The 12,489-nt window shown below is 44.9% G+C and overlaps 1 protein-coding gene across 11 annotated transcripts in view; it reads left to right on the top strand.

Annotated features, from left to right (window-relative positions):
* The window catches only part of Syne1 (spectrin repeat containing nuclear envelope protein 1), a 461,878-nt gene that overhangs the window by 237,781 nt on the left and 211,608 nt on the right, over positions 1-12,489 (top strand). For all 11 annotated transcript variants that reach the window (XM_050135800.1, XM_050135794.1, XM_050135793.1 and 8 more), the window contains 6 exons: positions 3,537-3,680; positions 4,014-4,169; positions 5,973-6,137; positions 7,843-8,015; positions 9,289-9,442; positions 11,613-11,756. In XM_050135800.1, coding sequence (XP_049991757.1) covers positions 3,537-3,680; positions 4,014-4,169; positions 5,973-6,137; positions 7,843-8,015; positions 9,289-9,442; positions 11,613-11,756 — 936 coding nt within the window. The remainder of the gene's footprint in view (positions 1-3,536; positions 3,681-4,013; positions 4,170-5,972; positions 6,138-7,842; positions 8,016-9,288; positions 9,443-11,612; positions 11,757-12,489) is intronic.

The raw sequence follows: 12,489 nt of genomic DNA, 5'->3' as shown, positions 1-12,489 counted from the left end.
AGAGTCCGGTTTTATCCCATGCTTTTTCAGTCACAGTCCAGCTGGCCTTGGTGAGCTCCCAATAGATCAGCCCCCACTGTCTCAGTGGGTGGGTGCAGCCCCCCGTGGTCCTGACATCCTTTCTCATGTTCTCCCTCCATCTGCTCCTCATTGGGACCTTGGGAGCTCAGTCCAATGCTCCAGTGTGGGTCTCTGTCTCTATCTCCATCCATCACCAGATGAAGGTTCTATGGTGATATGAAAGATATTCATCAGTAGACAATATCATGTAGTTTGATCTTGAATCTCAGTCGGTTTCCTTCATAGGAAGCCAAGCCATGGTTTTCCCCAGGATGGAACCTATCTTGTACTATTATAGATACAAAGGATGAAACTCATTACATATAGCAGATCCTTAGGGCAGTAGATTCCTTGAGACAGACTGAGTGAAGCATGTGCAGGCCTTCGAGCTGGAGGGAAACTGCCAACTTTCCGCATGTCGTGTAAACAAGAACAGGGAATCGCACATAGCTGGAGAAGCAGAGGAAACGTATTACAGCAGTACAGATGAAAAAGAGGGTCTAAAGGGCAGAAAGAGTCGTAGTGTAGATGATTCATCTCTAAGACAAAGCACAGCAGGATTTGGCAACTAGCTATTGGGGATGGTGCCAAAGTAAAGTTTGATCCTCCCGTTTCTCGCCCGGAAGAAGGTGTGAACGAGGAGGCTATTAGCTGAAATACGAATGGGGATATAAACGTGTTGTGAAATGTAGTTCTGGGGGATGAAATAATTTAATCAGCTTAATCCACACTCAGTTTCGTGCACCAGGAAAGCGGTCTGTGGCTAATGATCAGGACTGCAGGGGTTAAGAGCAGCACAGCATCCAAAAAGAGGAGAGAACTGGAAAACCAGTGATGGTGAACGTTAATCTGCACCTGCGATTCCACACCAGTACATTTAATTCTCAAAGCCATCACAGATCACCGTACACCATTTGTTTCTGTGGCTGAAGAAATAACGGAGCCATGCATGGCAGTACAAAAATGTAATACAAAGGGATGGAGGCAGGAGGGTTAGGAGTTTGAAGCCAGCCTGGGCTACATGGCGAATTTAAGACCATCCTGGATTATATAGTGAGACCCTGTCAATAAATAAGCAAATAAATAAATAATTTAAAGAAAGAAGAAATGGGGAGAGGAAAGGAGGTAGAGGAAGAATGAAGGAAAGAAAATGGGAGGGAAGCAGACAAAGGTATGGGATTGCTGAAAATCTGCCTAATTCGCACAACTGGTAAGGGACGGAGATGAGCCAAACCCAGCACCATGCCTCAGTAACTCATAAATACAGTTACATTAACACAAGGGTTGAGAACTCAGCACACAATCGCTGAGCACAGATAAAGCATCCAGCTCTCTTCTGTGTTCCCTGAGATATTTGCAAACCCATGGTTTTTGGTCACGGTCATCTAGTTGTCATGGCTAGTTGCTCCATGAAACAACAATAATAGAAAGACAGAAATGCCTTTAACTTACAAGTGCATTCGATGATGTCGTTAGTGTTTGGCGATGATTAGTCTGGACTCTGGCGAGGCAGGAAAGAATAAAATAGGACACCCCTCTGCTCTAATGAACCTTACATATTATCAGGAGTCACTCTTGATAATCTTACCTCTGGGGTACTTTAAACTCTCCAGTGCATTCCTGTAGCTAACTCATCTCCCTATGGAAAACATGAACAAGGAGCTATAGATACCCTGGACCAAATGAAGCCAGAGCTTTAAAACAATGATGTCCAATAGGCTCTGTATTCCTCATCCTTCAGTTTTCCAGCTGACATTTGATGGACCTGGTGCTTTACTAAAACTACTTAACCTCTTCTCTTGTTGGTCCACATTGAAAGTTTAATAACAAACTCAAATTCATACAAATCTAACATTTCATAAAAAATAGATCCCTTTGTACAGTGAAATGTATAACCCGTTATCAGCATGATTTTAATGTGTTATCTATAGAGTCTATGAAAGTATTAATATTTATACTTCCTTATGTGAAAAGCACACCACTCTCAGCATTTCTTAATGGTTAGAATAAATGTATTCAAAGCAAAATAAACATGGAGTCAGGGAGATGACCCAGTCAGTAATGTGCTTGCTGCACATGCAGGAGAACCTGAATTCAGTTCCCATCACCCCCATCAAATCCAGGAACTGAGGCAGTAGGGACAAAAGGGGTCCCTGGGCCTCACTGGCTGACTAGCCTAGTCAAACTCCAACCAAGTTCAATGAGAGATTCTACCTCAAGACAAATAAGGTGGAGGGGCTGGGAAAACAGCTCTGTGGTTAAGAGCACACACTGCCGAGTTCAGTTCCCACCTCCCATATCAGGCAACTCACAATTACCTGTAGCTCCAGCTACAGGGGCTCTAACTCCCTCGGGCTTCCACAAATGCCTGCACTCACAAATGCAAGCTCACACACAGACACACACATGTATGCACAACTAAAAATAAAATAAACTTTCAACAAATTATAATGAAAATTAAGGTGGAAAGCAATCATGGAAGAAGTTTCCAAGATTTTGACTTCATAGGAACGCATTCATGTACGTGTGTGCCCTCACATGCCTGTCCACATTCACACAAATATTCACACACAGAGAAAGCCTAGTAAACACATAAATCACATAGGTGTGGAGTTACATGTAGTGCTTCTTGTCCTATCATTAATCAATCCTTACCAATGTTGGATTATTTCAGGAATATTTCAGGAAATGTGGTGTATTCCATTAAGCATCTGAGACGTGGGCCCTTCCACTGTGGAATTTATAGTCTCGGGGTAGAGGCCAGGTGTAGCTGGAAATCCCATGAAAGTGCACAGCCCAGCCCTGCCTGTGATAAAGCCTGTGGTCTAAAGAGCAAACGCACAGAAACTGGAAAGAGCTATGATCTCTTGGTGGGCTAGAGAATTAAAGACAATGGTTGTAGTTTGAAAAGTAAAGGCACAAACATTCTTAAAGATCTATCCAAAGTCATAAAGGAGCTAAGGTGAAAGAGGAAGTGTTCTAGACACTGGGAGGAAGTAAACACAAGAAGGGGAGCAGTTGGGCCCAATAGAGTAAGCTCTGAATGCCAAGTGAAGGACTTTGGATCTCTCTTTCTCTCTCTTTCTCTCATGTTCCCTCTCCTCTTTGTCTCTGTCTCTCTGTCTATGTCTCTCTTTATCTGTGTGTGTGCATGTGTGTCTGTGTATGTGTGTGTGTGTAGGCCATGACACCAAATATATTCTTCAATCAAACTCAGCCTTGTTTATTCAGATAGGGTCTCTTTCTAAGCCTAGATGGCTCAGATTCTGCTAGTCTCCAGGGATCCTTCTGCATCATCTTTCTCAGTTCTGGGATCACAAACACCCATGCATACATGCTAGCTTTGTTGGTTCGTTTCCTCTGTGAATTAAATTCATGTCCCCACACGTTTGCAGTGAGTACTTACTGAGTGGGCAGTCAGCCCCTTGGGGTTTGCGTTTGCTCATTCATCCCTGCTCTTATTTAAACCCATGCAGAATCTAAAGATCCAGATGAAAGACTTTGAAGTGAGCGCAGAACCTGTGCAGAACTGGCTGAGTAAAACCGAGAGGCTGGTACAGGAGAGCAGCAATCGCCTCTACGATCTGCCCGCTAAGCGGAGAGAGCAGCAGAAGCTCCAGGTGACAGGACCCGGCCAACTGGCCTCGTCTGCACGCCCTCCTCAGTCCACTCTCTGGCCAGATGCATGCTGGGTACCCCGGTCTTAGCTGACATGGCACCTTGAGACACCCGTGTGCCTTCTCCCTGTTCTGACAGAATTAACGTGTCCCGTCTCCCCTCCGAGACACGGTGTGTTTTCTCCCTGTGGTGTTTTGCTGTGTGTAGCTTGAAAACAATGTCTTCACAGGACTCCAGTTGCCTGTCAGTGTTAATCTCCGTGTTCTCTGGGCCCCAGCTTTGTCCTCCATGTGCTTGCCCCAGCCTCTGAACGGTAACCCGCTTGTGCTTTCCAGTCTGTCCTTGAGGAGATACAGTGCTACGAGCCTCAGCTCCACAGGCTGAAGGAGAAAGCTCGGCAGCTGTGGGAAGGACAAGCTGCCAGCAAGAGCTTTGTGCACAGAGTGTCGCAGCTGTCTTCTCAGTATCTAGCGCTAAGCAATGTAACCAAGGTAACGCCTGGCATGTGCTGTGTGTGAGTGTGATGCTGACTGGAATGCCGAGAGGTCATGCAGGGTCCATCCATGACACTCCACAGTCTGACGTCCCCAGGTCAACCCTGTGGCATGTAACCATGACATCTCCCTCATCTTGAGACTGGAGTCGTCGCTTTTACCATAGTTCTTACTGTGAAGTCAGCTATGCGTGTCGCAAAGACAGAAAGCACTGCCAATTTCCATCCTTAATAAAGTGACTTGTTCCATAGCACTTTGAATCCAAAGGCTCAGTACATAACAAAAAAAAAAATCAGAGTTTCTTACTGAAGATTGTCAGGTTAAATTATGCTAAAAAAAATGAGCCTGAAATTGTTTTAAAATATATTGGGAGCCATAGAATAAGTCTAGAGTAATTTTAAAAATGTCATCTAGCTTCTGTGTATTCTTTATGTAGTAGATGAGAATGTGTTAATTGACCGTTTCAGTTAAGAATCTCAAGCATAGTTTGGAATTGGCGATGACTAGTCTAAGCGGATAAATCTTTCGAGGACCTTAAGATAAAGTAGTGGGGACACACAGTACCTACCTCCCCGAGTGACCCCCACCAGAGCAATGCAGACCCTGTGAGTGGGACAGTCCTGTCCATGCTTGCATAAACTACAATGTGTGCTTCCTGTTTGGCAAAGTTCAGATGTTAGCATTTATGGACTCTATCATAGTTTAATCTTGGATGTGGCCGTGCCATTTTACAATGAGGTTACTTCTAATCCACTAATCTGGCTCTTCGCAGTGTCTTGATGTGAGCTGTCTCCATTTGTACCCATGGCATTGATGAAAAGGTCGCCTTTATCTCACTCTAGAAAATCTAGCACATACCGAAAGTTAGAATGAATTAAGAACAACTTCTTCCAGCTGGTGTGCTTGTGCACATCTGGAATCCCAGGACTCGGGAGGCAGCAGCAAGGGGATTGCTGCAAACCCGAGGTCAGTTTAGGCTGTGCTGTCAAAGCCAGGCTGGGCTGCATAAGCCTGTCTCAAAATAGGTAGGTAGGTAGGTAGGTAGGTAGGTAGGTAGGTAGATAGATAGATAGATAGATAGATAGATAGATAATAAAAGCCCAAAATACAGAAACAAAAGAAACCTTCCCAAACAAAACCATTTGCATTTGTTTACTTATTAAAGAGCAAGAGATATCTGAATACCTCAAGAGCTTGAATGCTACCTAGTCTTCATCCACCTTGTTGGATGTGACTTGAAGTGAACCAATAAGAAAACCACACAGATCGTCTGGTCATTTAAAAGGCAGGTGTATGCGTTACATCCTCCGCGTGTGCACTGAGACCTCACTCTCTCTTCCACACCTACTCAGAATTTGTTTCAACTAAATATGCATGCATTCTATGCATGTAATCTAGAACTATTGCAAAAATATCAGACTGCTATTTTTAAGGCTCTGTCTACAGTGTGGGTCTGTAAGAATATGTGGTATCAGCTGAACCAAATATAATAGGTGACAGCCAAAGATGGCTGTGAATTACACCAACTGTGAATTGGATGCCAATTGACTTTAGGGAGAAATTCTACTGGATAAAAACTAACTCACGATGCTCATAAGTCCATCTATTTAGGGCAGTGAAGTGCAATTGTCTTGTCCTTTGACCGGGTTAGGCTACAGATCTCAGGGAGGTGTGTCATGTACCTCATGAGGCTAGACTTGAACTTTTGCTGGGCAGCCTCTGGGATGACTGTGACAGTTTCCGATGAGATGTTAGCCTCCAGTGAGCTGACAGCTAGAAAACCATCTCTGTCGTTTCCAGGAGAAAGTGTCCAGGCTGGACAGGATCGTGGCTGAGCACAGCCAGTTCTCGCTGGGTGTCAAAGAGCTGCAGGACTGGATGACAGATGCCGTGCACATGCTGGATTCGTACTGCCTCCCCACATCGGACAAGAGTGTGCTGGATGGCAGGATGCTCAAGCTGGAGGTGTGTGTACTAAGAACCCCAAGTCTCTATTGGCCTGGTGTGAGTAAGTGGTCCTCAGTCTGTAAGAACCTTCTGGATGCTCTGTGGATGTGTTTCTGCTTGCATAATACGCTCATTCCTAAGCATGAATCATTCTTTGAAGCCCTGACACATTCATTCACAAACACTACAGAAAATAGAATAAGACACAAATGTGGTTACTGGCTCAGTTGTTGATCAAGAAACTAGCTTTAAATTACATCGCAGACACTTGTGTTCTGAAGATATATTTTTGGTGAAACGTTTTATTCATTTTTTCAACTTACTTTCCTGCCTGTACCATTTAGTCAATTCTCCAATTTTGAAATATCAATTCTATTTTGCATTTGTAATAAAAATAATTAATTTTCATTCATTCATCTCCGCCTCGTAACTTCAGTGCCCTTCAGTAGACTGGCACTCTGTTTCGACAGCAGGAAATCAAAAGTGGATAAAATATGACCTTTGTTCTCCACAGCTATGTTATCTGCTGCTGAGAATGAAATTTAGGAGACAATGGTTGCAGGTGGTGATGCATGCGTGTGTGTGTGTGTGTGTGTGTGTGTAGCTTGTGGATACACTCAGGAATGGAACAGTATAGGAGGAATAGGTTTAACATTGGAGCAAGTATCCCTGGATGTCTTATACGTAACTCTGGCTTGTTGGAATGACGAATGGGGGGGCTGGTGAGATGGATCAGAGGAGCAAGGCACCTGCCACCAATAAACCGAGTCCAGTTCCTGACACCACATGGTAGAAGGACAGAACCATCTCTCCCAACTTGTCCTCTTCCTGTCTCTCTCTTCCTTTTTTTTTGTCTGTCAGTCTCCCTCCCTTCCTCCCCTTTACTCACTCCTTCTCTCTCTCCCTCCCGCTCCATCCCACCCATACAACAAAAATGCACATTTTTTTTTCTGAAGAAGAAGGGAGTGTCCTGGTGCAGGTGACTGGATGTAGGTTTCAGGGAGAAGAAAATGAAAGTAGAAGCTAGAGGGCAGAACCAGTGTGGTGTGATTGGAGGCAAGCTTGCCATTCTGTCTTGACACAGTATGTGCGGGGTCACCAGAGGCTCGGCTGAGGGTGTAAGACATAGGTTAGAAGTGACCAGAAGTTTTGCACTTTGACATATATTACCAGTTTTGCAAGTCTGACTCTAAATTTCCTGTTAGAAGGAACAGGGCCTACGGAAACCTTGATCCCTGTTCCCCGTTTCCAAGGAGAGGTTACACTAGAGGGACATGAGCTTCCTTATGTCTCGGAACTTGGAGAGGCCGGGGCTACACAGTCCCCCTGTTAAACCAGGACATTGAGATGTGGAAGAAGGGATTAAACAGAGAAGACTCAAAACCAGCAGTTTCCTGGAGCCTGGCTACTGGCAGCCGCCTCAGGCATCTTCCCACAGGTGCCCGATGACAGGCTCACATGCCACACTGTCATCTTCAGAGTCTGAACCAGGGGAGCCAAGAATATCAACACACACTGGGCAGTAGTGGCACACTTAGTTCCAGCACTCAGGAGGCAGAGGTGGGTGGATCTTTGTGAATTCGAGGCCAGCCTGGTGGACAGAACTAGTAGCAGAGAAAGTTCTAGAAGAGCCAGTACTACACAGAAAAATAAAACAAAACAAAAGACAAACAAAAAAAAATCAACCTATAAATACAAAGGCTTCTGCATCTGTTCCCGGCAGGCACTGTTGTCGGTCAAACAGGAGAAGGAGATCCAGATGAAGATGACCGTGACCCGGGGGGAGTACGTTCTGCAGAGCACCTCTCCAGAAGGCAGCGCAGCTGTGCAGCAGCAGCTGCAGGCTCTGAAGGAGATGTGGGAGTCCCTCTTGTCAGCAGCCATTCGCTGTAAGAGGTGAGGGAAGCTGTGGTCAGTGCCCTGGAGCCATGACGGAAGGATGGCAGGATGCTTCAGGAGAGGCTGCTTTCCTTCCCTGCTCCCTCTTTCTTTCCTCCCTTCCATTGTAATTACTACTTCCTATTTCCCTTCTTTTCCTACAGGCCTTCCTTCCTCCTCTCTCCCCTTCCTACTGGCTTCCTCTCCTCCCCTCCTCCTATTAAGAGCTCTAAAGAACAAGAGAATCTAGAGGGTATGGCCTTGCATTTGGTTGACCTGAAATGTTGTACCTACATTTTAACCTAACTAAAATGTGTATCTTTTTCTACCCGACTGATGATTAAAAATCAAAGAATAATAAATATTTCATGAAGAGGGAATATTTTGATTAAAGCCAAGTCATTCTCTTGGGAGGACTCCTAAGGAGATACTCAGGGAGGAGTGACAAGGAAAGGAATGTCACCAGACCAGTCCTGCAGGGCACAGCTGGGACTTCCTTGGCTGGGTGACACTGGGTGCTGTTTTAGTGCCTCCAAGTTATCCCATGGGGCAGAACGTGGAGATACTGGTGCGGAAGCAAACAGGACACAGGAGAGAGTTGAGGGCTATCTATTAGGGGCTGGCAATTCCTTGGCACTCACTGTCCTCAGTGCTCAGAGCACAGCATGGACCAGGAGTGTCCCCAGCCAGCAGCAGCCCTCTGCAGTGGGAAATCTGAGGAAACCTGTGAGAGGCCGCTGATGGTGGCTGCCAAGGCCAATAGCAGCAGGAAAATTGGTCTCAATAATCCACAGCATTAAATGAGTACAATGAAGGAAGGATTTATCCGTCAGGAAAATATTATGTCTTAATATTTAGACCACTTCAGCAAATATGGCCCTATTTTCCATTGTGGTTTTCTGATTTTTAAACTTCATGCAAAAATGGTCACTGTGCATATGTCTTTCCTTCTGGTTGTCATTCCTCTCGTCACTCTTACTCTGGATGACCTGATAGGTTGACCTGCTGGAGTAAGTGTGGACTCTCTCTGTGGCCAGAGTTCTGCTCTCACTTGACCTGGAGATCCTACTTTGGGTGGCCTTCAGTCTCTCCCAGGGCCTGGTGTCCCCTTGACCTTCTAGGGGTCATGTTCAGCCCACTTTGGATTTAAATGCACCCTGTTCTCTGAAGTTGTCATCTGTCTGCCCCAGGCCTCTCCACCCTCTGTTGGCTGGAGGGGACTGAATGCACAGGACAGACATCAGACCCGTACAGATAGTCAGATGGGGTACTGACCTTTCCCCCCTTTCAGTCAGCTGGAAGGAGCGCTCTCTAAGTGGACAAGTTACCAGGACGACGTACGACAGTTCTCCAGCTGGATGGATGGCGTGGAAGGCAGCCTCAACGAGTCGGAGAGACAGCACACAGAGCTGCGGGAGAAAGTGACTGCTCTCGGGAAGGCCAAGGTTCGAGATGGAGTACACACTCTGCGTTTTGTAGTAAACTCCAGGCAGCAGTGGTCACCTGGGCACCAGGGATGCACACACAGGGGAATGATATTTGGAGCTTGCGTTGTAATTTCTAATATCGCCCTAAAGTAGGATTTTGTTTTTAGTTATTTTACTCAGGAGTGAAGGTTTTCTTTTCTAGATAATCATATAGACCCATGTTTTATGACATGGACGATTGAAAATGTGTCTCTTCTTAATGTCAGAAGCACGTGTTTTCTTTTTATTACATCCTTTTGTATTACCATTGCCTTTTGCTTTTTTTCTTTCCTGCCTGCTCTCTCACCCTCAATGCTGGATATTAAACCCAAGGCCTTATACATGTCAGGCAAACACTGAGCCAGAGAGCTAAACCCTAGGCCCTATATTACTACTTGTGGACAATTTTGATCAACATCATATGGTTCTAATGTGATATGAGAAAGTCTTAAAATATGTAAAGAGTTTAATTAAACCCTTTCATTAGCTGGGTGAGTGGCACATGCCTTTAATCCCAGCACTGGGAAGGCAGAGGCAGAAGGAGCTCTGTGAGTTTGAGGCCAGTCTGGTCTACAGAGCGAGTTCCAGGTCAGCCAGAGAGACACAGAGAAACCCTGTCTCAAAAAACAAAACAAAACAAAACAAAACAAAAAACAAAACAAAAAAAAACAAGCAAAACAAAACAAACAAAAATCCTCTTTCATTGAAGCAATCTTCAGATATAACATACTGGAGCCCTTTGCTGGATTCCTCCCTCCAGGGCAAATTCATTGGAATATCAGGTCTTAAACTGAATTTACTATATTCTGCATGGAAATCCTTCACGGTCCATTTTTTTTCTGCTTATTTGTATCATCTCTTAAGTAACATCTTATGTTGGCCACCTCCTCACCCCAGGATCCATCTTTCTCGTTCCCATAGCATCACCACTGGTTACTGCTGATCCATCTGTTCTCCTGAATTCTAAGGCTAAGTTTCACCTTGTTTCTTATTTATCAATTGGCTGCTGTATTCGTGTAAAGGAGAACATCTCCCTGAGAGCCCCCTCATTGGTTCCCCATTGCTTACATCATAGCAGTGAGCTCCCCAAGGTATTTGTAAGATTGCAAGCAAAGGTGGCATTCTGCCAGGGATGTGCACACTCACTAATATGCATTTAAGTAAGAATTACAACTGGGAGATATCACAAAGCTATACTGTGAGGTGTGAGACGCTAATTTGGAAAGAGTTACCATAGATTGTTTGGAGTCAGGGCAGAGGGACAAGAAAGGCATTTCTGAAACAGGAGACAGGCTGACTATGCTCTAAAGGATTGAGCACAAAGAATAGTCTGGAGGGATTGAAGACTGAGTCTATCACGTCCATAGGATCAGGGAGGAGAGGTCCTGGTGCACTATGGGATGAGAATTGCTGGAGCAGAGATAACAGTGAAGGGTGCTAGGGATGACCTGGGAGAGGGCACAGGCACCTCCTCCTGCACTGTGTGCAGCCTCCAGTAGACTCCACATCTCAGCCTACCACCTAGGGGTGCTAGGGGTGACCTGGGAGAGGGCACAGGCACCTCCTTCTGCACTGTGTGCAGCCTCCAGTAGACTCCACATCTCAGCCTACCACCTAATCTTCCACTTGACTTCTGTCCAAGGGCCTCCTGCTAAAATTCAATTGAAAGTTAAGAGAGGCCTGAAGTAGGTGAGAGAGCAGGTGACTCCTTCCCATGTGCCAGATTGGCTATTTGAGAGATGAGCTGAGGTGGGTGGGAGTAGCATTTCCTTTTTTAAAAAAGCTGGGGGAGAAAGCTGGATAAAACAGAAATATAAAAGATGGTGGAAATCAGGAGGCCATTTCTAGATATAAGAAATTTGAAATATTCAAGCAGAAACATAAAATAGATAATTGAGAAATGATAACTCAGAGTCATTCTGGACCAGATATGAAATACACATAGAAACATTATATACATAGTTTTCACACACACACACATACACACACACACACACACACACACACACACACACCTCTGTATAATTAAAGTGAGTGGATGGATAGCTAAAGGTCCTTTGCCACACTAATACCCCTTAATTTTTGCAAGATCATTATTGTACCTGTTCATGAGCAATTCATTTTAACTTTTTATCCTTTTGTTCCCTAGCTGTTAAATGAAGAAGTCTTGAGCCACAGCAGCCTGCTGGAGACCATTGAAGTCAAGAGGGCAGGCATGACGGAGCATTACGTCACCCAGTTAGAACTGCAGGATCTGCAGGAGCGACACCAAGCCATCAAAGAGCGGGCCAAGGTATGGCTATCCCGAGTCCAGTGGATTCACCCAGGTAGGAGAGTGGAGAACTGGGATCACTTAAACACTCAGTGCTTTCCCAGAACAACAACCTTGTGAAAACAGTGTAAAACAAACTGAATCTTAGCATTTTAAAAATATCACTAGCAATATTAAACAACACTGAATATTTTTAATACCTGAAAGTTAATGTAGAAAAAAATAATTCTCAATAAAAAAAAACCCAACTAGAAATGTAATATTGTCACAAAAAAATTTCAGAGAGCATCCACATTGAAAAATCCTAAATTCTTTTTCTTTTTGTTTTGTTTTTCGAGACAGGGTTTTTCTGTAGCTTTGATGCCTGTCCTGGAACTAGCTCTTGTAGACCAGGCTGGCCTTGAACTAAGAGAGATCCTCCTGCTTCTGCGTCCCGAGTACTGGGATTAAAGGCATGCACCCCCATCGCCTAGCAAAAAATCCTAAATTCTATGTGACATTTGGCTATGGGAATTTTATAAAATATAAAACAATTGTTTGGAATCTCCAGCTCAGAGCCCCATTCCAGACCCTGCCCTCAGCCGCTGAGCAGCCTCTTCCCTGGAGCTGCCCTCTTCAAACTCCACCCGTGAGAAAGCCTGCCAAAAGTCAGCCCCTCCTCGGGGTTGCTCAAGACCTGGCCTATAGGCTCCTTAAGTCCTAATAGCTCAAGGCTAGCCTGGTCTACAAGAGCTAGTTCCAGGATGGACTCCAA

Source organism: Alexandromys fortis, unplaced genomic scaffold, assembly GCF_014885135.2.
Source record: "Alexandromys fortis isolate MF-2015 unplaced genomic scaffold, M_Fortis_MF-2015_v1.1 scaffold_23, whole genome shotgun sequence".
Classification (NCBI taxonomy): domain Eukaryota; kingdom Metazoa; phylum Chordata; class Mammalia; order Rodentia; family Cricetidae; genus Alexandromys; species Alexandromys fortis.
Note: the sequence above shows the minus strand (reverse complement) of the source record. Positions and strands in the feature narration are given on the sequence as shown.